Below are 25,658 nucleotides of genomic sequence, written 5' to 3'. Positions count from 1 at the left end.
TTCAGATTTCACTCCAGATTTCGAGACTTATTTCGTCCACGAGACCTGTGACGGGTCACCGTTTTTCCAAGGCAAGGCATTTTTGAGTCGGCCAAACAAAATGGCAGCGGAAGAACCCAGTGATGCGACGGAGGGCTGAGCAAAATGGTGAGTCACAATTTCGGAAAGGCTTTTTTTGTTGTTGGTGATGAGCACCCTCGATATTATCTTCTCAAGGGGTGATTTAATTAACTCAAACACCCAATTTGCACTCTTGCACTTCCTTGGAGTTTTCTTAGTATGCATGCAGTTTCAGGCTGCTAGGTTTTATGGTTTTAGAGGTATGAAGAACACACACACACACACACACACACACACACACACACACACACACACACACACACACACTTATTATTAACTCGCAAGTATCATCCATCGCTTTGCTGATGGTAATACTAAAGGGGGGAGGGAGAAAAAGAGGGGGAGAAGGGTAGGGGAGAGGGGTGGGGGAGAGAGAGCGAGGGAGAGAGAGCGGGGAGAGTGAAGAGGTGGAGGGGAAAGGAGAGAGGAGGGAGGGAGAGTGAGGAGAGGTGGGGGAAGGGAAGACAGTGTGAGGTTAGAGGAAGGGAAGTCAGACGTGTGGTGGAGCTTTAATTACGATTCATACTGTATCATCACAATGATTCTGCATAGAACAACAGTGAAAATGGAAACAAACTAATGTGCGAAATCCATTTTCTACTGTTCATACTATAAACACGGCTTGGAGACAAACTCCCGTCCAGACATAAATACCTCCCGGACGAGAATTATGTTGAGTAACCAAATTAACTAGCTTCATTGAGCTGTATGATTGAATGCATTCACTGCAAGACCTCACACCCTGTCCCCCAGACGGACTGCCTATCCATAGCATCTGTCAGATCTGTGTCTATATTTTCGGATCTTTTGTGATGTGCTCTGCAGATAATCAAAGCAAATCTGGTTTAAAAAAAACAACTGACGTTTTAAAAAAAACAAGTTATCACGTTTGTGCGGACCGCGAACAATGTACCTCGTGACGCGTGTACAGATGAGCAGGCAAAATGGCAGATATGCTGCGAGGTTTATTTCACGGGCAATTGAACTTTGCGATGTCTCCAAGGTTGTTCTGTATTAAGCTGCAACTCTTGTGGATAAAGTCATTTTATTTCGTTAATCCATTTTATTTCATTAACTGCTGCGTGCATGGTGATGCCGGGCTTTAAAGTTAAAGGGATCCTTTATGGTACACAGCGACAGCCTGGCCAACCATTCCTTATCAACGATTGCAGTGCTTGCATGAGTGCTTAAGCCACTTACCGAACACCCGTTGTCGATAGTGGTTGCACGCTACGTCATTCTGACGGAATTGTTCACTCTCTGCGGATGCTTTTGCTGTGCCACGTCATTCAGAGTCAGTGGTTGTGCTCTGTCAGTCAGTGGTTCTGACATGAGTCACCCTGAGCGAGTGGTTCATGCTCTGTCACCCTGAGCAAATGGGTCATGCTCCGTCACCCTGAGCGAGTGGTTCATGCTCCGTCACCCTGAGCGAGTGGTTCGTGCTCCATCACCCTGAGTGAGTGGTTCATGCTCTATCACCCTGAGTGAGTGGTTCATGCTCTATCACCCTGAGTGAGTGGTTCATGCTCCATCACCCTGAGTGAGTGGTTCATGCTCCATCACCCTGAGTGAGTGGTTCATGCTCCATCACCCTGAGTGAGTGGTTCATGCTCCATCACCCTGAGTGAGTGGTTCGTGCTCCATCACCTTGAGCGAGTGGTTCGTGCTCCTTCACCCTGAGGGAGTTGTTCTCTGAAACAACACCTGCTTTCCAAGCTGTTTGCCATATTAACGTATTTTCTAAATTACCGACCACTGCTGCTGTACATTGACTTCTCTCAAGCTTGGGAGGAAACTTGATCTGCCCTCGTCATGTTGTGTCACATCATCTAATGAAAAACCAATGGAAGACAGCCCGCTTTTATCGATATCTGTCCTCGTGTGGGCTGTGGAAATATCACACCTTTGTGGTGTGTGTGTGTGTGTGTGTGTGTGTGTGTGTGTGTGTGTGTGTGTGTGTGTGTGTGTGTGTGTGTGTGTGTGTGTGTGTGTGTGTGTGTGTGTGTGTGTGTGTGTGTGTGTATTAAATGAAGTAGACATATTACAACTTTCACAGTTTTTTTTTATATTTTTACAATTTAGAATTCAAATATCTAGGAACCAAGTCAAGTCATTCACACAGGCACAGCAGGTCTCTGAGCTAGAATGATTACAGTACATCAGGCAAATTCCATGCTCCACAGCTCCAGCATTGGCATGGGGGGTGGGGTTGGGGGGGGGTGTCTGGAATCCATCCACATCCATATGCAGTGTACGAGGGTCTAGAATCCATCCACATCTGCACCTGAAGCCCTCTGACCCATTTAAGTCGCACCCTCAGTGAGCAAGCCTCGTGTCTGCGCAAGTAAGTAATGGCAGTGGCAAATCCAGGGGTTCCCTGGTCACCCAGAACTCCTTCTCGTATGTCATATCGGCACTACCATCACTCAGGTAGGTCTCACGAGTCATGATATTTAAGATTGAAACTTGAAGTTTATTGAATTCAAGCTATTTTATTTTTAGTTATGCATTTAAATATTAAATTGATTGACTTTTATATCTTTTTGCACAATACATGCATATCAAAGAAGATGTGAATGTGCATTTATTTGAAAGCTGCAATAAAGTTTTCATAACGTTCATATGACTTAGATTTTCTGTTATTTGGAAATCACCCCCCCCCCCACCCAATTCCTGGATTTGCCCCTGAATGGTGCATTGGAGGCAAGTGAAGTTATTCAAATAGTTTGAGTACCACCTCGAAAACAGGGTAAAAGCATCAGGCACTTCCTAATATTCCACTCAGGACAACATCACCAATCCTCGCATGGCACACCTGCCGGATGCGATGATGAGTAATTAAACAATTAGGCAATACTCGCATCCATTTTTCAGCTTCACACGGTTGCTATTTTGGTTTGGGAACCTAATGAGCTCCCAGTTGGTTTATCCTGGTTGGAGGGAGATAACTGTAAGCACTACAGCAGTAGGCACATGATGCCTCACGTTAACTGTGAAGGTCACATTGTGAAAGGAGTGACAGGTATGATCATCCCATGTTTTTCCTCTTCTCTGGTGGGGAGGTATTTTTTCTCTCTCCATGATTACAGAAACTCTAAGCATACATCACAGCTTTTGCCCAAAGCACTTAGTTCATTCTGACATGATTATTAATCCAGTGAAACATTTCTGGAGTATCTAATATGCCTTAAGCAGTGTTTGTTCATTGTAAACAATGACTATGTGAAAGCATTATTTCTTATGACTTTCTGTGATACAAGCATGGCTCAAGTGACTTTCAGCAATAACTTATCGACACGGTCACTTCACAAGACATGGTCACTCATAACAAACGGGTTTCACTATTTAAGGTCGCTTCCATGTGTAATTATCACTTCTGTGTAAGTGTAGCACTGAAGACACAGTGATGTAATAAATTGGGAAAAAGTTGACCGCATTTATGACGTGACTAAAATATGACGTCATTTATCCATTATATGAAATACTGTCATGAAATAGGTATATATATATATATATATATATATATATATATATATATATATATATATATATATATATATATATATATATATATATATATATATATATATATATATATATATATATATATATATATATATATATATAATTTGACAATGTATGATGTCATTGAATATCATTTTTGTTGTCATTTAACTTTGAAATTATGGTTATTCTGCATGATGGAGTGATTTCAAGAGGAAATAACTTGAATCTAACAAGGATCTGTCATGTGATCTGGATCAAGGTCCCGTTTGCCAGCACTGGTCGTTGTTGGATGTAAACGATCCCACGTTGGCTGGTGAAGAGCAGATGGGTTATCACACTTACCTTGATCAAGTGACAAATGGCTAACCAACTTTAGTTGATCGTCAGACATGGCCAGCCAGTTCCAAAAGGACTTGGGGGTGGGGGGGGGGACTTTTATTGCCTGATAACATGGTTGGTGGAGGAGACCTTGGGTTGGTGGAGGTAGAGCAAACAAAATACAGAAGTTTCCACTCTTTCGTCTAAATGCTGAAAATCTATAACATAAAAGGAGCTTAGTGTCGGCGTGCCTGTGTATGTCCATCCCTACCTGCGTCCATCCATCCCTGCATTGGTGCCTGTGTGTGTCCATCCGGCCGTCAACAATTGTCCAATAGGGGATACCACTAATGAAGCCCAATCTGCAAACAGTATCATATTATATAGTTGAGTAAGGTGAGGATAGATGAGGCTGGTTTTAAACAGAATAATATAGTTGAGTAAGGTGAGGATAGATGAGGCCGGTTTTAAACAGTATGATATAGTTGAGTAAGGTGAGGATAGATGAGGCCGGTTTTAAACAGTATGATATAGTTGAGTAAGGTGAGGATAGATGAGGCTGGTTTTAAACAGTATAATATAGTTGAGTAAGGTGGGGATAGATGAGGCTGGTTTTAAAACAGTATAATATAGTTGAGTAAGGTGAGGATAGATGAGGCTGGTTTTAAACAGTATAATATAGTTGAGTAAGGTGGGGAGAGATGAGGCTGGTTTTAAACAGTATGATATAGTTGAGTAAGGTGAGGATAAATGAGGCTGGTTTTAAACAGTATGATATAGTTGAGTACGGTGAGGATAGATGAGGCTGGTTTTAAACAGTATAGTATAGTTGAGTAAGGTGAGGATAGATGAGGGCGGTTTTAAACAGTATGATATAGTTGAGTATGGTGAGGATAGATGAGGCTGGTTTTAAACAGTATAATATAGTTGAGTAAGGTGAGGATAGATGAGGCCGGTTTTAAACAGTATGATATAGTTGAGTAAGGTGAGGATAGATGAGGCTGGTTTTAAAACAGTATAATATAGTTGAGTAAGGTGAGGATAGATGAGGCTGGTTTTAAACAGTATAATATAGTTGAGTAAGGTGGGGATAGATGAGGCTGGTTTTAAACAGTATGATATAGTTGAGTAAGGTGAGGATAGATGAGGCTGGTTTTAAACAGTATGATATAGTTGAGTACGGTGAGGATAGATGAGGCTGGTTTTAAACAGTATAGTATAGTTGAGTAAGGTGAGGATAGATGAGGGCGGTTTTAAACAGTATGATATAGTTGAGTAAGGTGAGGATAGATGAGGCTGGTTTTAAACAGTATAATATAGTTGAGTAAGGTGAGGATAGATGAGGCTGGTTTTAAACAGTATGATATAGTTGAGTATGGTGAGGATAGATGAGGCTGGTTTTAAACAGTATGATATAGTTGAGTATGGTGAGGATAGATGAGGCTGGTTTTAAACAGTATGATATAGTTGAGTACGGTGAGGATAGATGAGGCTGGTTTTAAACAGTATAATATAGTTGAGTAAGGTGAGGATAGATGAGGATGGTTTTAAACAGTATAATATAGTTGAGTAAGGTGAGGATAGATGAGGCCGGTTTTAAACAGTATGATATAGTTGAGTATGGTGAGGATAGATGAGGCCGGTTTTAAACAGTATGATATAGTTGAGTATGGTGAGGATAGATGAGGCCGGTTTTAAACAGTATGATATAGTTGAGTAAGGTGAGGATAGATGAGGCCGGTTTTAAACAGTATGATATAGTTGAATAAGGTGAGGATAGATGAGGCTGGTTTTAAAACAGTATGATATAGTTGAGTACGGTGAGGATAGATGAGGCTGGTTTTAAACAGTATAATATAGTTGAGTAAGGTGAGGATAGATGAGGCCGGTTTTAAACAGTATGATATAGTTGAGTACGGTGAGGATAGATGAGGCCGGTTTTAAACAGAATAATATAGTTGAGTAAGGTGAGGATAGGTGAGGCTGGTTTTAAACAGTATGATATAGTTGAGTAAGGTGAGGATAGATGAGGCCGGTTTTAAACAGTGTGATATAGTTGAGTACGGTGAGGATAGATGAGGCCGGTTTTAAACAGTATGATTTCATTGAGTAAGGTGAGGATAGATGAGGCCGGTTTTAAACAGTATGATATAGTTGAGTATGGTGAGGATAGATGAGGATGGTTTTAAACAGTATGATATAGTTGAGTAAGGTGAGGATAGATGAGGCCGGTTTTAAACAGTATGATATAGTTGAGTATGGTGAGGATAGATGAGGGCGGTTTTAAACAGTATGATATAGTTGAGTATCGTGAGGATAGATGAGGGTGGTTTTAAACAATATGATTTCGTTGAGTATGGTGAGGATAGATGAGGCTGGTTTTAAACAGTGTGATATAGTTGAGTACGGTGAGGATAGATGAGGCCGGTTTTAAACAGTATGATTTCGTTGCGTAAGGTGAGGATAGATGAGGCTGGTTTTAAACAGTATGATATAGTTGAGTAAGGTGAGGATAGATGAGGGTGGTTTTAAACAGTATGATATAGTTGATTACGGTGAGGATAGATGAGGGTGGTTTTACACAGTATGATATAGTTGAGTAAGGTGAGGATAGATGAGGCCGGTTTTAAACAGTATGATTTCGTTGAGTAAGGTGAGGATAGATGAGGCCGGTTTTAAACAGTATGATTTCGTTGAGTAAGGTGAGGATAGATGAGGCTGGTTTTAAACAGTATGATATAGTTGAATAAGGTGAGGATAGATGAGGCCGGTTTTAAACAGTATGATATAGTTGAGTTAGGTGAGGATAGATGAGGCTGGTTTTAAACAGTGTGATATAGTTGAGTACGGTGAGGATAGATGAGGCTGGTTTTAAACAGTATGATATAGTTGAGTAAGGTGAGGATAGATGAGGGTGGTTTTAAACAGTATGATATAGTTGAGTATGGTGAGGATAGATGAGGGTGGTTTTAAACAATATGATATAGTTGAGTATGGTGAGGATAAATGAGGCCGGTTTTAAACAGTGTGATATAGTTGAGTAAGGTGAGGATAGATGAGGCTGGTTTTAAACAGTATGATATAGTTGAGTATGGTGAGGATAGATGAGGGTGGTTTTAAACAATATGATATAGTTGAGTATGGTGAGGATAAATGAGGCCGGTTTTAAACAGTGTGATATAGTTGAGTATGGTGAGGATAGATGAGGCTGGTTTTAAACAGTATGATATAGTTGAGTATGGTGAGGATAGATGAGGCTGGTTTTAAACAGTATGATATAGTTGAGTATGGTGAGGAGAGATGAGGGTGGTTTTAAACAGTATGATATAGTTGAGTATGGTGAGGATAGATGAGGCTGGTTTTAAACAGTATGATATAGTTGAGTATGGTGAGGAGAGATGAGGGTGGTTTTAAACAGTGTGATATAGTTGAGTATGGTGAGGATAGATGAGGCTGGTTTTAAACAGTATGATATAGTTGAGTATGGTGAGGATAGATGAGGCTGGTTTTAAACAGTATGATATAGTTGAGTATGGTGAGGATAGATGAGGGTGGTTTTAAACAGTATGATATAGTTGAGTATGGTGAGGATAGATGAGGCTGGTTTTAAACAGTATGATATAGTTGAGTATGGTGAGGAGAGATGAGGGTGGTTTTAAACAGTGTGATATAGTTGAGTATGGTGAGGATAGATGAGGGTGGTTTTAAACAATATGATATAGTTGAGTATGGTGAGGATAGATGAGGGTGGTTTTAAACAGTGTGATATAGTTGAGTAAGGTGAGGATAGATGAGGCCGGTTTTAAACAGTATGATATAGTTGAGTACGGTGAGGATAGATGAGGCCGGTTTTAAACAGAATAATATAGTTGAGTAAGGTGAGGATAGGTGAGGCTGGTTTTAAACAGTATGATATAGTTGAGTAAGGTGAGGATAGATGAGGCCGGTTTTAAACAGTGTGATATAGTTGAGTACGGTGAGGATAGATGAGGCCGGTTTTAAACAGTATGATTTCGTTGAGTAAGGTGAGGATAGATGAGGCCGGTTTTAAACAGTATGATATAGTTGAGTATGGTGAGGATAGATGAGGATGGTTTTAAACAGTATGATATAGTTGAGTAAGGTGAGGATAGATGAGGCCGGTTTTAAACAGTATGATTTCGTTGAGTAAGGTGAGGATAGATGAGGCTGGTTTTAAACAGTATGATATAGTTGAATAAGGTGAGGATAGATGAGGCCGGTTTTAAACAGTATGATATAGTTGAGTTAGGTGAGGATAGATGAGGCTGGTTTTAAACAGTGTGATATAGTTGAGTACGGTGAGGATAGATGAGGCTGGTTTTAAACAGTATGATATAGTTGAGTAAGGTGAGGATAGATGAGGGTGGTTTTAAACAGTATGATATAGTTGAGTATGGTGAGGATAGATGAGGGTGGTTTTAAACAATATGATATAGTTGAGTATGGTGAGGATAAATGAGGCCGGTTTTAAACAGTGTGATATAGTTGAGTAAGGTGAGGATAGATGAGGCTGGTTTTAAACAGTATGATATAGTTGAGTATGGTGAGGATAGATGAGGGTGGTTTTAAACAATATGATATAGTTGAGTATGGTGAGGATAAATGAGGGCGGTTTTAAACAGTATGATATAGTTGAGTATGGTGAGGATAGATGAGGCTGGTTTTAAACAGTATGATATAGTTGAGTATGGTGAGGATAGATGAGGCTGGTTTTAAACAGTATGATATAGTTGAGTATGGTGAGGAGAGATGAGGGTGGTTTTAAACAGTATGATATAGTTGAGTATGGTGAGGATAGATGAGGCTGGTTTTAAACAGTATGATATAGTTGAGTATGGTGAGGAGAGATGAGGGTGGTTTTAAACAGTGTGATATAGTTGAGTATGGTGAGGATAGATGAGGCTGGTTTTAAACAGTATGATATAGTTGAGTATGGTGAGGATAGATGAGGCTGGTTTTAAACAGTATGATATAGTTGAGTATGGTGAGGATAGATGAGGGTGGTTTTAAACAGTATGATATAGTTGAGTATGGTGAGGATAGATGAGGCTGGTTTTAAACAGTATGATATAGTTGAGTATGGTGAGGAGAGATGAGGGTGGTTTTAAACAGTGTGATATAGTTGAGTATGGTGAGGATAGATGAGGGTGGTTTTAAACAATATGATATAGTTGAGTATGGTGAGGATAGATGAGGGTGGTTTTAAACAGTGTGATATAGTTGAGTAAGGTGAGGATAGATGAGGCCGGTTTTAAACAGTATGATATAGTTGAGTACGGTGAGGATAGATGAGGCCGGTTTTAAACAGAATAATATAGTTGAGTAAGGTGAGGATAGGTGAGGCTGGTTTTAAACAGTATGATATAGTTGAGTAAGGTGAGGATAGATGAGGCCGGTTTTAAACAGTGTGATATAGTTGAGTACGGTGAGGATAGATGAGGCCGGTTTTAAACAGTATGATTTCGTTGAGTAAGGTGAGGATAGATGAGGCCGGTTTTAAACAGTATGATATAGTTGAGTATGGTGAGGATAGATGAGGATGGTTTTAAACAGTATGATATAGTTGAGTAAGGTGAGGATAGATGAGGCCGGTTTTAAACAGTATGATATAGTTGAGTATGGTGAGGATAGATGAGGGCGGTTTTAAACAGTATGATATAGTTGAGTATCGTGAGGATAGATGAGGCCGGTTTTAAACAGTATGATTTCGTTGAGTATGGTGAGGATAGATGAGGCTGGTTTTAAACAGTGTGATATAGTTGAGTACGGTGAGGATAGATGAGGCCGGTTTTAAACAGTATGATTTCGTTGCGTAAGGTGAGGATAGATGAGGCTGGTTTTAAACAGTATGATATAGTTGAGTAAGGTGAGGATAGATGAGGGTGGTTTTAAACAGTATGATATAGTTGAGTACGGTGAGGATAGATGAGGGTGGTTTTACACAGTATGATATAGTTGAGTAAGGTGAGGATAGATGAGGCCGGTTTTAAACAGTATGATTTCGTTGAGTAAGGTGAGGATAGATGAGGCTGGTTTTAAACAGTATGATATAGTTGAATAAGGTGAGGATAGATGAGGCCGGTTTTAAACAGTATGATATAGTTGAGTTAGGTGAGGATAGATGAGGCTGGTTTTAAACAGTATGATATAGTTGAGTACGGTGAGGATAGATGAGGGTGGTTTTAAACAATATGATATAGTTGAGTATGGTGAGGATAAATGAGGCCGGTTTTAAACAGTGTGATATAGTTGAGTATGGTGAGGATAGATGAGGCTGGTTTTAAACAGTATGATATAGTTGAGTATGGTGAGGATAGATGAGGCTGGTTTTAAACAGTGTGATATAGTTGAGTATGGTGAGGATAGATGAGGCTGGTTTTAAACAGTATGATATAGTTGAGTATGGTGAGGAGAGATGAGGGTGGTTTTAAACAGTGTGATATAGTTGAGTATGGTGAGGATAGATGAGGGTGGTTTTAAACAATATGATATAGTTGAGTATGGTGAGGATAGATGAGGGTGGTTTTAAACAGTGTGATATAGTTGAGTACGGTGAGGATAGATGAGGCCGGTTTTAAACAGTATGATATAGTTGAGTAAGGTGAGGATAGATGAGGGTGGTTTTAAACAGTGTGATATAGTTGAGTACGGTGAGGATAGATGAGGTTGGTTTTAAACAGTATGATATAGTTGAGTAAGGTGAGGATAGATGAGGCTGGTTTTAAACAGTATGATATAGTTGAGTATGGTGAGGATAGATGAGGGTGGTTTTAAACAATATGATATAGTTGAGTATGGTGAGGATAAATGAGGCCGGTTTTAAACAGTGTGATATAGTTGAGTAAGGTGAGGATAGATGAGGCTGGTTTTAAACAGTATGATATAGTTGAGTATGGTGAGGATAGATGAGGGTGGTTTTAAACAATATGATATAGTTGAGTATGGTGAGGATAAATGAGGCCGGTTTTAAACAGTGTGATATAGTTGAGTATGGTGAGGATAGATGAGGCTGGTTTTAAACAGTGTGATATAGTTGAGTATGGTGAGGAGAGATGAGGCTGCTTTTAAACAGTGTGATATAGTTGAGTATGGTGAGGATAGATGAGGCTGGTTTTAAACAGTATGATATAGTTGAGTATGGTGAGGATAGATGAGGCTGGTTTTAAACAGTGTGATATAGTTGAGTATGGTGAGGATAGATGAGGCTGGTTTTAAACAGTATGATATAGTTGAGTATGGTGAGGATAGATGAGGGTGGTTTTAAACAGTGTGATATAGTTGAGTATGGTGAGGATAGATGAGGGTGGTTTTAAACAATATGATATAGTTGAGTATGGTGAGGATAGATGAGGGTGGTTTTAAACAGTGTGATATAGTTGAGTATGGTGAGGATAGATGAGGCCGGTTTTAAACAGTATGATATAGTTGAGTAAGGTGAGGATAGATGAGGGTGGTTTTAAACAGTGTGATATAGTTGAGTACGGTGAGGATAGATGAGGCTGGTTTTAAACAGTATGATATAGTTGAGTATGGTGAGGATAGATGAGGGTGGTTTTAAACAATATGATATAGTTGAGTATGGTGAGGATAAATGAGGCTGGTTTTAAACAGTGTGATATAGTTGAGTAAGGTGAGGATAGATGAGGCTGGTTTTAAACAGTATGATATGATTGAGTAAGGTGAGGATAGATGAGGCCGGTTTTAAACAGTATAATATAGTTGAGTATGGTGAGGATAGATGAGGGTGGTTTTAAACAATATGATATAGTTGAGTATGGTGAGGATAGATGAGGGTGGTTTTAAACAATATGATATAGTTGAGTATGGTGAGGATAGATGAGGCTGGTTTTAAACAGTATAATATAGTTGAGTATGGTGAGGATAGATGAGGGTGGTTTTAAACAGTGTGATATAGTTGAGTATGGTGAGGATAGATGAGGCCGGTTTTAAACAGTGTGATATAGTTGAGTAAGGTGAGGATAGATGAGGCTGGTTTTAAACAGTATAATATAGTTGAGTATGGTGAGGATAGATGAGGGTGGTTTTAAACAGTGTGATATAGTTGAGTATGGTGAGGATAGATGAGGCCGGTTTTAAACAGTGTGATATAGTTGAGTAAGGTGAGGATAGATGAGGCCGGTTTTAAACAGTGTGATATAGTTGAGTAAGGTGAGGATAGATGAGGCCGGTTTTAAACAGTATTATATTTTTGAGTGAAGTGAGGATAGATGAGGCCGGTTTTAAACAGTATGATATGATTGAGTAAGGTGAGGATAGATGAGGCCGGTTTTAAACAGTATTATATTTTTGAGTGAGGTGAGGATAGATGAGTCGGTTTCAATTTGCATTAAAAACAAAAAAAACTTTCTTTCATCGTCTTTTCACCTATAATAATGGTGAACCTCATTCATTCCCATTTCTCATAACTATTAAACACCAGGCTATATTGAATCATTTTTTTTTCAGCATTACCATTTTATTCATGTCGCCCAATCAAACAGCATTTCCGATTATACACCGCTTTTTAAAGCATTACAAAGCAAGCCACTGTACTCGCAACACAGGTGAGAAACGGATACGAACAAAACAGCAGCTGATATTTATCAATTTATTCGCATGATTTTTTAAAGGTGAAAGTTAATATATATATATATATATAATATATATATATATATATATATATATATATATATATATATATATATATATATATATATATATATATATATATATATATATATATATATATATATATATATATATATATAGTTTTGTTTTTTTTCTTGGGAAGCAACGGGTCTTACATTCTAGTTATGTTTAAAACACGATTTATGAATCGCAGATTTCCCGCCAACAATGGCAAGTTAAAAGTGCCCGTCGAGCAAACGGAGTCACTGTAAACACACAGGCACACATACACACACACACACACACACACACACACACAGACACACATGCACACACACACACACACGCACACACACACACACACACACACACACACACACACACACACACACACACACACACACACACACACACACGGCGCATGCGCAAAACACCTCATTAAGCAATTCATACGTCATTTCAAAAGTGGCATTGTAGTCCCAAAAACACCAACTTTTTAATTTTTCAATCTATATGTTTATGTAATAAGGAATCAAAAATATTTCCCTGGTAATTAATATATCTACTCGTATATTGAAAGATAAATTGTGGTGGTATCTCATTCCTTGAACCTTTTGAACGCCTCTCGTATCATTATAAGAATACTAGTGCGTGGCCGTACGTGCAAAAAAATGAAGAAAAAAAGAATTGTGACATCAATTGTGACGTCATAGCAACGTTTCCTGTCATTGTTTTGGTAAATAAATGGCCATAACTTGGGAACCACTTGGCCGATTAATAACATCCTCAGGTCCCCAGCAATATATCTGGCAAGTTTCAAATAGATCGGACCAGTGGTTGTCAAAAAACAGTGGTCACAGCCAGACAGACAGAGATTGCTGGAATTATAGATAGATAATTATTATTGACAGCGACAAGAGTCGAGTTTGACATTATCGTCATAATATAATTCAATTGTGATGATCCTTTTACGGGATAAACATTGTTCTCCATCAAAGAGGACTGACTGGGTGTATGATGTCTCCGATCACTCCAGGACTGGTTGTAGGTTTTAGAATGGATTAATAGGATGAGTGAGGGGGTTATTGTGTGTTTCTTTGTTCTTGTTTTTCGCTCACCCTTTCAGAGTTACATTATATTACCCAGTCGACATTGATTTGCGGGTTCTTTTTCCATCACATCATCTGTCACTCTTTATGGCATGATTTGTTTTATAACTGATCTGATAAATAAGCTAAATAAAAATGCCAAACAAAGGTTGAGCAAAGCAACAACACACCCTGTTATCTTTCCTTCATTCTCGCATTGTCAACTTCTACCCATCATTGTGTGTGTGTGTGTGTGTGTGTGTGTGTGTGTGTGTGTGTGTGTGTGTGTGTGTGTGTGTGTGTGTGTGTGTGTGTGTGTGTGTGTGTGTGTGTGTGTTACTGAATTGAGAATTTGCTCATTGTTTTGCTGCTTGCACTTACTAGGCATGCTGTGAGCAGTGCCATGACGGTGTGTGAGGCCTGGTAAGCGAGTTGAATACAAATGTAAGGTGAAAATCATACAAGCTGTATATTCGTTTGTTCATATGCATACTGGAGTGCCAATCAATTTCGAGTTCAGCCTGCAGGTGTGCACCCTTCTCCCAGGACCATGGTTATGCCTCTGCTGCAATGCACTTTGTAGGTTAGTAATTTGTTCAGGGTACTGGCAATAACTCACTTACTCTTCGCGAAAGACACCGTTTGATTTTTTATTAACATCCACCAACTAATTCTAGAAAGCGAGCCATCCCCAATGATATCACCTATCCGAGGGGCGGACACTTTGTGATGCACTGCCCTGCCTGCAAAGCACCAATCCCACAGTTTATAGCCAGCTCGGGAATCGAACCCAGGCTACCACAGTTGGAGGAAGCACTACCTCTTCTCAATCCTGGTTATAGTAGAGAACAAAAGAGAAAGCAACTAAGTCATGTCATAATTTTGTCCCATTGAGCTTCATGGCCCTAACATGCTGGCATTTATCCGTTGCGTTGGGTAAACTGTCAATCATTGGGGAGATGAAGGCAAGACAGATGAAGAGATGATGCTAAAGGGATGGATGAAGTGAGAGATGTTGAATATAAGAGAATGTATTGCAACATTGAAACGTTTTCTACTGAAATATTATGCCCATGATTTGTCTTAAACCGATGTCATATTTGATTTCCATCCACGTTGAGCAGAAATTTCCATCGGTCCATTTCAATCGACTCACACCGAAGGTCCCATGCACTTACAAGGAAGGCAGTTATTTTTTTAAAAAGCTGCCAGGATTCTAACCCAGGGAGGAATACAAAGATTGCTTTTGTTCTCCCTTTATATTTATATTCGATATAAATGTTAAAAACCTGTGAATAAAAAATTCTCATGGTGAAGTGAAAACACTTTCAGAAGCAGAGAGGCGTTTAAAACCATGAAGGACAATGAAAAAAAAAAGCCTGAGTTGTAATGAAATGAGACAAATTGGACAAAAGGTAAAAAGCGGTGGCAAGTACGTCTCTCCGAAGGAAGATTCGAGCGAAATCTCCCTGAGAGCTCTTCGCAGGGAAATGGGTGTTGAATCGATGCCTCGACACCCGACCCAGGATCCCGTTGCACATGGTCAAGAGTGAGGCGTAACTTTCCAAAGCGTCTTGTGCGGACACGAGGACATGCGGACTTGGTCTTGTCGGCAGAAAAATAACTCCACCGATGCTGCGTCCTTTGCTGTAGAAGCTCCTTTCCCTGCATTTGCCTCGTCTCTGATCTGTCGAGATGCACTGCAAGGATTCAGACTTCAAAAAATCCTGAGAATGTTCCGCCATCACCGAAATCGACCATTCCGCAGAGGGCCGGGTGACGGGTTCTTTGAGCATCAGCATCCGTGAGACGTCCTAATTGGCCGCATATCCTCGATGGATCATCGGGACAAGCGGTGAAACCGTGGTGAAGGACTTGCTTCGAATTTACACTGTGAGGTGGAACAAACACCCAACGCTTGGAATTCAAAATCGTGGCAATGACGGATGGTTTTCCCATTTGAACTCAATTAAAGCTTGGTCTGCTGATATAACGCGTACAGATCCGGAGAGAGGATAAATAAGTTGAAATCTTACCAATCGGGACCAGTTTTATCTGGCTTTGGCTCATTCTGGAACATTCTCACCTGCTTTCAATGACATTTGGTATCGCAGTGCGTTCCGGGTGTGGGATAATCAAATGATCATCGCATTCTGCGAGCAAGCAGTTATTTCTCCAAATGTCGTAATGATAACGCAAATGGCAAACTGTTGTACACACTCCAAAATGTGATTAAAAACAAATACCGTTTCAGTTTTTTTACAATCTCATATGAAGAGTATCGTGCAGAGGTGGTTCATAGCACAGATGGAATATTCAGGTTGGTTACGAGGACGTCGTCGCTGGCCTAGTAAATTAACTTCATACCAGAACATTTGAGGCGCCGCGAGGAGGAGTGATTGATGTAAGGGCCACATCGGCCATTTTGGAGTTAATGCCATATAGCACTATTTTAACTCTTCCCCCAATCATCCGAGCCTATCATCATCATATCATTAAAAAATGTCGCTTACATCACTCCTCCTCGCCAGGCCTCATTTATACTTTGATATAAGTCCGACTGCCATTGGTTTAAAACTTTTTCAAACCGGCGTTGCCATTGAAGCCTTGTTTTGCATAGCAGGTTTCGGTGCCGGTCTGTCCGTCTCTTCACTGAAAGTCTGATGTGCTGGTCTCACGGATCTCTTCACGAAAGGTCGCACTTCAGTTCCCTTGCCTGTCATATTTCACAGAGGGGTTGGAAAGTGTACCTTGACTTTTAGCCCGAACACTTTGAGAGTCACTAAGGTCAATATCTCAGTGTATCCACTTGCCCAGCTTGTTATGTGGAACGCACGATGACGTGACGCATCGCCGGATGCTTGTTGAGATACAATAACACACCGTCACCACACCCTGTTGTGGTATAATAAGACCCCCCTCACCACACCCTGATTGTTGTGGTACATTAACACCACCTCCCTCCCACCCCTCACCACACACCACCGACGTCAGACAATCCTATGGGTGTGTGGTATTGGCAACGGAAGGGGCCAGCCTCGAAGAACGCAGAGTTTTGTTTTGTTATCTCTTGTGTTGAGCTTTTATCTTCTTTTCCTGACTCGTGTATTGATGCGTATGTTATGTACATCACGAATGAAGGCAGATGTTAATGGAGAGGCTGCGCTAATCGCCAACTTTGTTTCACAATTATGTTCTTCGTGATAGACCAATGTTGTTGTTTTTTGTCATTTGCCCTCCCTCTCTTGTCTCCTTGTGCCCCATGATAGACAAAAGTGATGTTCCATCGTATCCCATTTGGTGGCTCCATGGTGGTTTGGGGAAAGCCTTGTTGCCTTACTTTCACGAGAGTTCAATTCCCAGAGCTTTTCAGTGAAAAAAAAAATTTCCAATCCTGCGGTGGAGTGCTGACTTGTCTCAGATTAACTCTTGCCGAAGAAGCATTCAAGTCTTGTCATGAGCATCCTGTGCTCTGTCACAAGCCTTATTGGTCTCCGCCGCTGGAGTATCCCATTATCTCTGATCTCCTCTTCACATGCCATGACATGTCTCTAATTTTGACTCCACGGTTCATTGTTCTGTGCTGTTACCCCATGTCCATTTCTCTCACCATTGTCTACTTTCTCCATGCGCTACATTCTTCCATTCCACCAGCCTACTCAATGGGCACCACTCCCTAAACAAAAAAATGTGTGCAGTTTTGGTGTGTATCACAGACAGACAATATCGATGGCCATGTACATGTAGACAGATGAGCGAAGGCTGTTCAACCAAAAAGGGAGATGGAAAAAAGAGGATTGGACATTGGTAATGGGACTGAGTGAGGAGTACAAATCGACCCCCTCTTGATGAACCACCTCCAACACCATTTGCCTGAGCCTGGGGCCTGAGATAAGAGGCCATGGGTCTGGCATCGTCACCTTGAGCTTTGCTCTCTCTCGATGCGCTCTGCAGATCTCAGGCTCTTTCTAATTAACGGGAACAACCGTTTTCGTATGAGCATCGATTGATCCGTGTTGGCCATGCGTTGATGTGCGCCGCGTGATACCCGTGCAAACATGTAGCCTCGAGGATGGCAGATAAACACCCTGAGTACAGCTGATGGCTAGCAATTGGCCCAACTTGCTGGGAAAACAACATGGCTGACTGTACCTCGAACCAGCTGCCCCTTGGCAAATACCGACTGAGGCAGGAATTTCAAAAATATCAATTTGTTCATTTTTTAAAAAAATTTTGACATCATCCCTCCGATGGGCTCTTCCCTCATAAGTCAATCTATACGTGATTAACGCAGGTATTGATTTGCCTTCTGGAGCAGTATATAGTTTTGTAATTATCTCTATTTTTAATGCTCGTCAGAAACGGAGGCAATTTCAGCAAAAGCACCTTTTGACAAACTGGCAATTTCAGCACAACATTGTAATTACTAAACTATAATAACTGTGTTCTAAAAAATTTAAAAAAAGGTCCTCGTATTATCGATTCATTATTTCCCTCGTTTTTTATTTTATTTTAGAAGCTGCACATGATGTTACTTTCACTCACATCCAAGTCGTACCGTACCGACCGGGAGCACTCCACAACACCATTCCAGCACCGCTCGTGGCACGCTTCGTCAGTGGAATCGCCTGCGCGTGATGACAGTTATGGCCTCACGACATTCTCCTTTTGGTTGAAAGTTCTCCACACTCATGGATGATTTTTAGGAGCTTCTTCCTCGACGTTACCTGTGGGGACGGATGTTCAGACCTATCCAATCCAATCCTACCGGGTTGCTGCATGGCCATAACATCCGTGGGAATCTCAGACTCCTTTATTTTCGTTTGGCATCCTCAGCAATCGAGCTCAGTGGCTGCTATATTAAGGTTAGCACGCAGTCGTGCTCCACTATGTTGCTGTGTTTTTGATTCCCACCGTAATTCTGAAAGACGACAAGCTGGCTCCACGTACGGTTTCTCCGGATACCCCCTTTCGTACGACAAAACCATGAAACCGATTCTGAATGTCGGAGGCATTATTCCTTTAAACGTTCTTTCTGCCATTGAGTGCAATACATTTTTGTTTGAAAGATGGAATGGCATCTTTTTACATTCCTAAGGAAATACAACCAGGAATAAGAAAACGATGACCTCTCCGAACGATGCTGTGTTTGATGACAGAGCACTCTGTCCGAGCGACACAAGAATGACGAATTATATCCAATTCCGATTCCCTTAGGAAGGAATATCATCCAAAGCGTCACGTTGGAGGTGAGCCCATCACCACCGGGTTGTCCTGTCATTGTGTTTGATGAGAAACAAGTCACAATTTGCATCAGCTTTGGACTCTTGGAACTCGGTTGACTCTGCAGAGATTTCCAAATGCATACCAGTTGTGATTTCGATTCTTCAGACCTGCTGCCACGGTGCATTTGAAGCCAATAGGCAGCAACTCCGTTAATGCTGAATCGACACGATGTTCAACCAACATAATCACATGAACTTCAATTACGGAGTGCGATGCTCGCAGTTTCACACAGTAAACTCTTTAATAACTACCGATGATTCAAAATGCATACTGCAAATGGGTTTGGACTTTCCTGAGCCCAGCTTGTAGGTTTCATCGGATCGACACCATAATGAATGCGCAGCCACAGCCCCGATCCAAGCGTGGACATAATGGCTTAGTGAGTGAGAGATTTTAATGATGGACATTACGGCGATGTGGTCTGTTCGACCACTAATCAGGTTGACGTCAATGAGAGCCGGTAGCAAATAGTCCAATAGCTTTGGTCAAACTCGACACAGGAAGATATCTTTCTGGAGAAAACCATCACAATTCCAGTCCACAGTTTTTGATGTTCCCGTAATTACCTCCACCACGAAGGTAGATGGAGGTTACGTTTTCACCCCTGTTTGTCCGTTTGCTGTCTGTCTGTGTGCAGAATGTCTCAAAAAGCTTTGGACGGATTCGGACGAAAGTTGGTGGACATATTGGGTGTGTTACAAGGACGAATCGATTCAATTTTGGTGAAGATCCAAATCCGGATCCGGATACTAGAATTTTGAAGTGTTTCTTCATCATTGAGAGAATGCGCCAAAAGTGATATATAGCACAATATCTCAAAAAGTTATGGATGGATTCAGACAAAAACTTGGTGGATGAGTCTATTAGGTGACAAGAACAAGCAGATTCTATTTAGGCCCATTCCAGGTCCAGATCCAGGCTATCAGTGGGATACTAAACATAAACTGTTCAGCCTGGCAGAAGTGTGGGCTTAGTTGGGCAACTTAGCATAACAATTGTGAATTTTGTGAGGAAAGCACCAAATTTGTCACACTAGTAGCCTATCATATTATGAACAGATTTGGATATTGGGCCATCTCAAATTCAGCCGCTGATGGCTGTGGCAGCCATTTTCCACTGCCATCAAAAATTTTGAGATGGCCCAATATCCAAATGTGTTCATAATATGATAGGCTACTAGTGTGCCAAATTTGGTGCTTTCCTCACAAAATTCACAATTGTAATGCTATATTTAGCTAATTTGCCCCACTATCTACCTAGTGCCGTTCTAATTGCAGATGGGCTTATTGTGGATCTTTCAGGGTCCTTCCAGCCATCCTTAGTTGCTTTTATTCAATGGCCTGTGCTCCACCAGAAGGTCAACAATGGGGCTGCTCACTAATTAGCTTGTGGTTTTGAACACAATTTGTAACACTGGACAATGAAACGTTACTATTTCACCAGCACACAAAGCAGAATTATGCAAATGGGAAATTACCTTCACACCACACGAATGCTGATTCATGACCATCTCCAAACAGAGAAATCCCAGTCAGATGCTTCTGGCTTTCATTTGATTCACTCACTATCTTATGCCTGTATTTCTATCATATCAACACCATGACGACAATATCAGCACAACGGTGGGGTACACTGACACAAATGACTCACTTATTGATGCCATGAGCCCTCTTAAAATTCAACCTGCTCCAAGTTCTAAACATCCAAACTCAAGCATACATCATGGTTGTTTCATCATATTTGGGTCAAGATCATGGAACGCCCACCTTAACACAATCACATGTGGGCTGGAACCACACAGCACCTTCATCAAAAGAAGACCTTTCCTGACCTTTTCAGGAGAACTTGATATGGACAATCAAATGCTGTCCAGTGGTTCAGAAACAAAATTCCCGATGAGGCAATGATAAAATTTTAGAATAAGCAAAATATATGCATTGGAGAATAATGAAATGAGGTTCATCAATCATCGATTCCTTTTTGTGACATAGTTTAGAAGCTCTCAAAAATAAGTAAAATGGAAAATTGCAAGAGTGTGGGTTTACATCATTAGTTTTGGCAGAATTATTTATAAGATGTGTCATCTGATTTCATTTCTTAATTTTTGAATACAAAGTCAAGGTTCGTGGAAGAGCATAGAACATAGAAAAGATGAGGACGTAACAGAGCAAAAGGAACAGCAGAAGGAGAGGAGGAAACACAGCAAACGCAGGGTTGAGGTACGAAATAGGAGTCGTGGAGAACTAAGACATGTGGGGAAGAAAAAATGGAAACACTGAGGAAGGAACAACTGGAACTTTGGAAAGAGATGGACTTTGGGGTGGGGTGGATTAATGGAGGTAGAAAAGATCATGGTTTTGGATGGGGCATGATCTGAGATGGTGGTGAACAGCTGTCTTGTGGACATGGAGGTAAGAATGAGATTGAAGAGAATGTAGAAGTTTGTTCCACAGGTGGGGGGGGGGGGGTGGGAACAGGAACAAAAGAGTGGAGGTGAGCATGCAATGATTCTGGATTTTGGGAGTTTCACCAGAAAGGGTACAGGTGAACCAATGTCACGAAGACTGGCAATAAAATGGATGTATTTTCAGGAATTCGCTGTACTTTCGATGAGATGGCTTGCTGCCTGTCTGAATTGCTGATGTGATTCTTGTAATGTGCCTCAAACAGTCACGCAAGCGAACCTTCAGTCCCTGCGCTTCCTCGCACTTTTGTTTATGGCTGAGAGGAGGGGAAGACCACTGTTTGACAATTATTTGTAAAATCATGACATCGCCGAATGTAGTTTTGCGCAACACAGAGTACCTGCGCTGGTAAAGCATACACCTTTGCTAAGTGTGGAGACGTATGGCCTGTGGGTGAAACAGCCTGTCGACTTGCATTCCTGATGCTGACATTGGGGGAGCAATTAGGGAAATTCCTGAAAGACTTCAAGTTACCTTTTTTTTCTCTCTCTCTCTCTTAGGATTTTTCAGAATCAGCAAAATGGGTGATGTGGCTGGCCTTTTTCAGGATCATTCTGCATATTAGTATGCTTGCTTCAATCGCTTTACCCAAACCCAATCCCAATCCCAATTCCATCACCCTCAATCCTATATCAATTCAAAGCCTTCATTTTCCTCCTTTTCTCACCTGCCCTATACTCAGCAAGCTGGGAAGGCCAGTTTTTGGGGTCACTCAGAAGCAAATTGGACTACATTCGGGTTTTCTCGAAATGCCACCACCAACTAGAATTTTCAGGCCGCTCGCATTGTGAGAGAGATTGTGGAATCGAACGTATTTATAGGTAAGGCAGACATGTCGAATCGGAATGAAAGTGAGATGATCTGCATGAGCATCAATAAGGGGAAAACATACAAACTCCACACGCTGTGCGGAGGCCGATGTGCATACAGGAATGGGCTCTCCGTTATACAGAGGACTCCGTTTATGTTGGAATGGAAATCATAATCAAAGTGAAAAATGGAATTGATACTAATCCAAACTATTACATTGCCATAGCTACCTGCATGACCTTCATCAAAAATTTAAATCCTACTCCTGCAAAAATGTGGTCTTTGATTGAAAGTGGAAGCGAATGGTCCCAGGTACAGGCGCAATGTCAGTGCATCTGGGTTGGCATACATATATAGGTAATGGGTGGTGAGGCACAGAAAAGGCAGCTGACAGTATCATCAAAGGAGAAGAAATGTTAACAAGGATTTATGTCTGCTCTGTGACACTGGCCATCCTTTTTATTCTTTTTTTCTCCCAACGTTTTGCACACATTAATGCCTGCCTCAGGATTCATAATTCCTCATTAGCCGTTGAGTCAACACTAACCTATGGAAAAAAGTCGATTCAATAACTGCCTCATGTTATTAAACATATTAAATGCTCACGCCAAGCCCAGTGACATCACTGCCAGCAGGGCACCATATGGCTGTGTCGAGGTTTGTGTAAACGTTCTGGCATGGTCGCCACGGTATGGCTATCCCCATGGTCTCTGTGTTACAGAACATGTTGTATTGGCTCAAATTGGTCCAAACTCTTCGCCGATGATGTATTTCATTGTCAAGTGGAATAGGACTTGAGTACAGGACACTCACTTCCGATTTGAGGCTCCCTTTTGCTGGTTTCAAGCGTTCATGTTGTAACTTGTCCCACAATTCACTCTGATGATTGGCTGTTTGGGTGAATTGAAACAACCTATTGAATGCAATGATTATGGGATACAACAAACAGACGCACAAATAAAGATCTCCACTGGGAATTACTTGTGATGGAGACTAAACAACAACAAAGAGCGAAAATAAATCTGGAGTTCAAAGAAAATTCAAACATGACGTCATATCGACAGAAGGAAGGAGACAATAGATTTCTTTCTTTTGTCCTTCTTGCCTTCTCGCAGTGAAAACTAAAAGGACACTCGGTAGAGCGGATATGTCCGCCAGGCTGAACGGTTTTCCTTTTGTTGTCCACTGATAGACCGAATCTGCATCCTCACTTTAATAACGAAAATCTATTCGGCTTGTCCTTGTCACCTCCTCAACTCATCCACCAAGTGTTGTCATAATCCATCCACAGCTTTTTGAAATACCATGTTGAATATCGTTTTTGGGTCCCATGTCTCATTTGTAAAGAATCACTTTTTTAGAAAAAATTTAAATTCTTGTATCCAGATCTGGATCTTCACCGAAATTGAATCAATTCATCCTCGTCACACACCCGACCTGTCCACCAGGGTTCATCCAAATCCGTCCCTAACTTCTTGAGCTATCCTGTGCACAGCCAAATAGAAAGGGGTGAAAACATAACCTCCGTCTACCTTCGGTGATGAAGGTAAATATTTGAATTCAGTGCATTGGAGTATGCTTCTTCACGATGGGCTGGACCTTCAGCATCCTGTCATCCCATTTTTACGTCTGAATGCAAACGATGCCTGTGAATCATGAGTAATGGAGTGAAATTTGATTTGCGGATAGGTTGATGGCTTCTCGGTCATCCATTTTTATTTGTGGTTTTACACCTTCTACACCCCTTACCACTTGCCTGTCTCCCAGATTTGCATTGGGCTGGCTTGTTTGGCATGATCCCATGTGAGCACTTAGCTCATGAAGCTAGGCAGCTGAGGGAAGACCACTGAGGGGGACGTAACACACCTAACCCTAACCCTAACCCTAACAGCTTGGCTCAAAATCTCATATGCTATGCTTACTTATCCATTGTCTACTAATGTCCTTGTATTTCATGTAAACTCCATTGATGTCCTTGTGTCCTTTCTTTTGTGAATGTGTAATATATGTGCAAGTTCCTCCATCAGCATTAAAAATAGTAGCAAAAAAACCAACTCTTTATGAATTTAAATAATATAATATACAGAATCTTTTTCTTGAATCCATCCAATACTATTTTTCATTCTAGTCCTCTGTTGCAGAGTACAATAATCACGAAGAAGCTTGTACATGCATGACACAGACATTGACTACATTCGTGAAGTTTGACATGTAAAAAGGATGAACTAACTCTATAACAGAAGAGATATTAATCATCAGATGAAGAACTCTGCAATGACTCAGAAGTCTGCATGACCCATCCTCCGGAGGTCTACAAGACATGGAGATACAACCGACTGAAGGCATCACACAAAATTGTGGAACTGTCTATCAAAGACCCTGTTTGTGTCATCACCATTGTGGTCATTTAACAAGATAGTCCTTAACGTTTTTACCAAGTTCAACATTGGTCACGTCCTGAGCAGTGTGGAACACAGCACTTCCTGAGTACATTCAATGTCTCTAAGTGCAGCATACATGACAAAAGCAGGAATGATTGTCGATTAGTCAAGAAAATATATCATTGGCCTTCAAAATCGTTGGAATCTCCCATGCTGAAGTTGAGTCAATGGGCCTATCACTGTCCCGTCGTAGACTTTTCAGTGGTCTCTCTGTCTTCCACTGCCTCCTTTCTGGTATTACACCCTCTGCCCTTTCCATGCTCTGTCTCTCCCTTCCCCCACCCCACCCCAGTTTTCTGCAGGGCACATGCAGTCTGCCAGCAACCCCCTTCTGATTAAACTCCCAAAATCCAGAAACACTGCTCACCTTCACTCATTCATTCCTCTTTTCCCCCCTCCAGGGCTTCAAGAGAGCCGTTCACCACCATCTAAGGCCCATCCACAACCATGATCTTTTCTACCTTCAATAACCCTCCCCAAGTCCACCTCTTTCTGAGTTTCCACATTTTTCTTCCACTTCTGTGATTGAAAGTTTGCAGATGTCTCCATCTTGTCCACCCTGTGTTCCCCCCTTGCCCTCATTCCTCCCCAAATCCCATATTTCAACAAATCTCCCTCTATTTTGTCCTTCAACTCTGCTGTTGGTGTGTTATCCCCCTCTCCCCCACCCCACTCCTCTCCCTTTTTCTTGTTATTTTCATTCTGTTACACCCTGAACTGTTTTGTGTTCTAGCTCCTCCATGAGCCTCGACACTGTACACAAAATTTAAAGAACGTAGCACAGACGATTGGCCAAATGTGAGGCAGAAATATGTGAAACAAAGGAAATTTTTCAAAGGGGTAGTACCGATGGGAGTCACTCGAGGTATTTCTTGTCCTTATCAACAAGCCAAATACGACCACATATGGAATCAACACGATAAAAGTGAAATTGTATTGTTATGTGGAAGGGGAGAGGGGGGGATCCATAGTTA

General features: G+C 41.1%; 1 protein-coding gene across 4 annotated transcripts in view; it reads right to left on the bottom strand.

Moving 5' to 3' along the window:
- LOC147014562 (uncharacterized) overlaps positions 1-25,658 on the bottom strand; it is a 151,488-nt gene that overhangs the window by 47,239 nt on the left and 78,591 nt on the right. For 2 of the 4 annotated variants that reach the window (XR_015050459.1, XR_015050458.1), the window contains exons 1-2: positions 18,228-18,449; positions 4,217-4,307 (exon numbers count right to left, since the gene is read on the bottom strand). Coding sequence is in view for 2 of the 4 variants with exons in the window: in XM_085850722.1 (XP_085706848.1) it covers positions 4,217-4,307 (91 nt within the window). In the remaining 2 variants the exon portion in view is untranslated. Of the gene's footprint in view, positions 1-4,216; positions 4,308-18,227; positions 18,450-25,658 lie in introns of those variants that run through there. The other 2 variants (XM_085850722.1, XM_085850721.1) reach the window with 1 other exon arrangement.

Source organism: Eptatretus burgeri, chromosome 13 (assembly GCF_056783735.1).
Source record: "Eptatretus burgeri isolate ZD-2024b chromosome 13, Ebu_testis_v1, whole genome shotgun sequence".
NCBI lineage: Eukaryota > Metazoa > Chordata > Myxini > Myxiniformes > Myxinidae > Eptatretus > Eptatretus burgeri.
The sequence above is the reverse complement of the archived record's forward strand: the minus strand, read 5'-3'. Positions and strand labels throughout refer to the sequence as shown.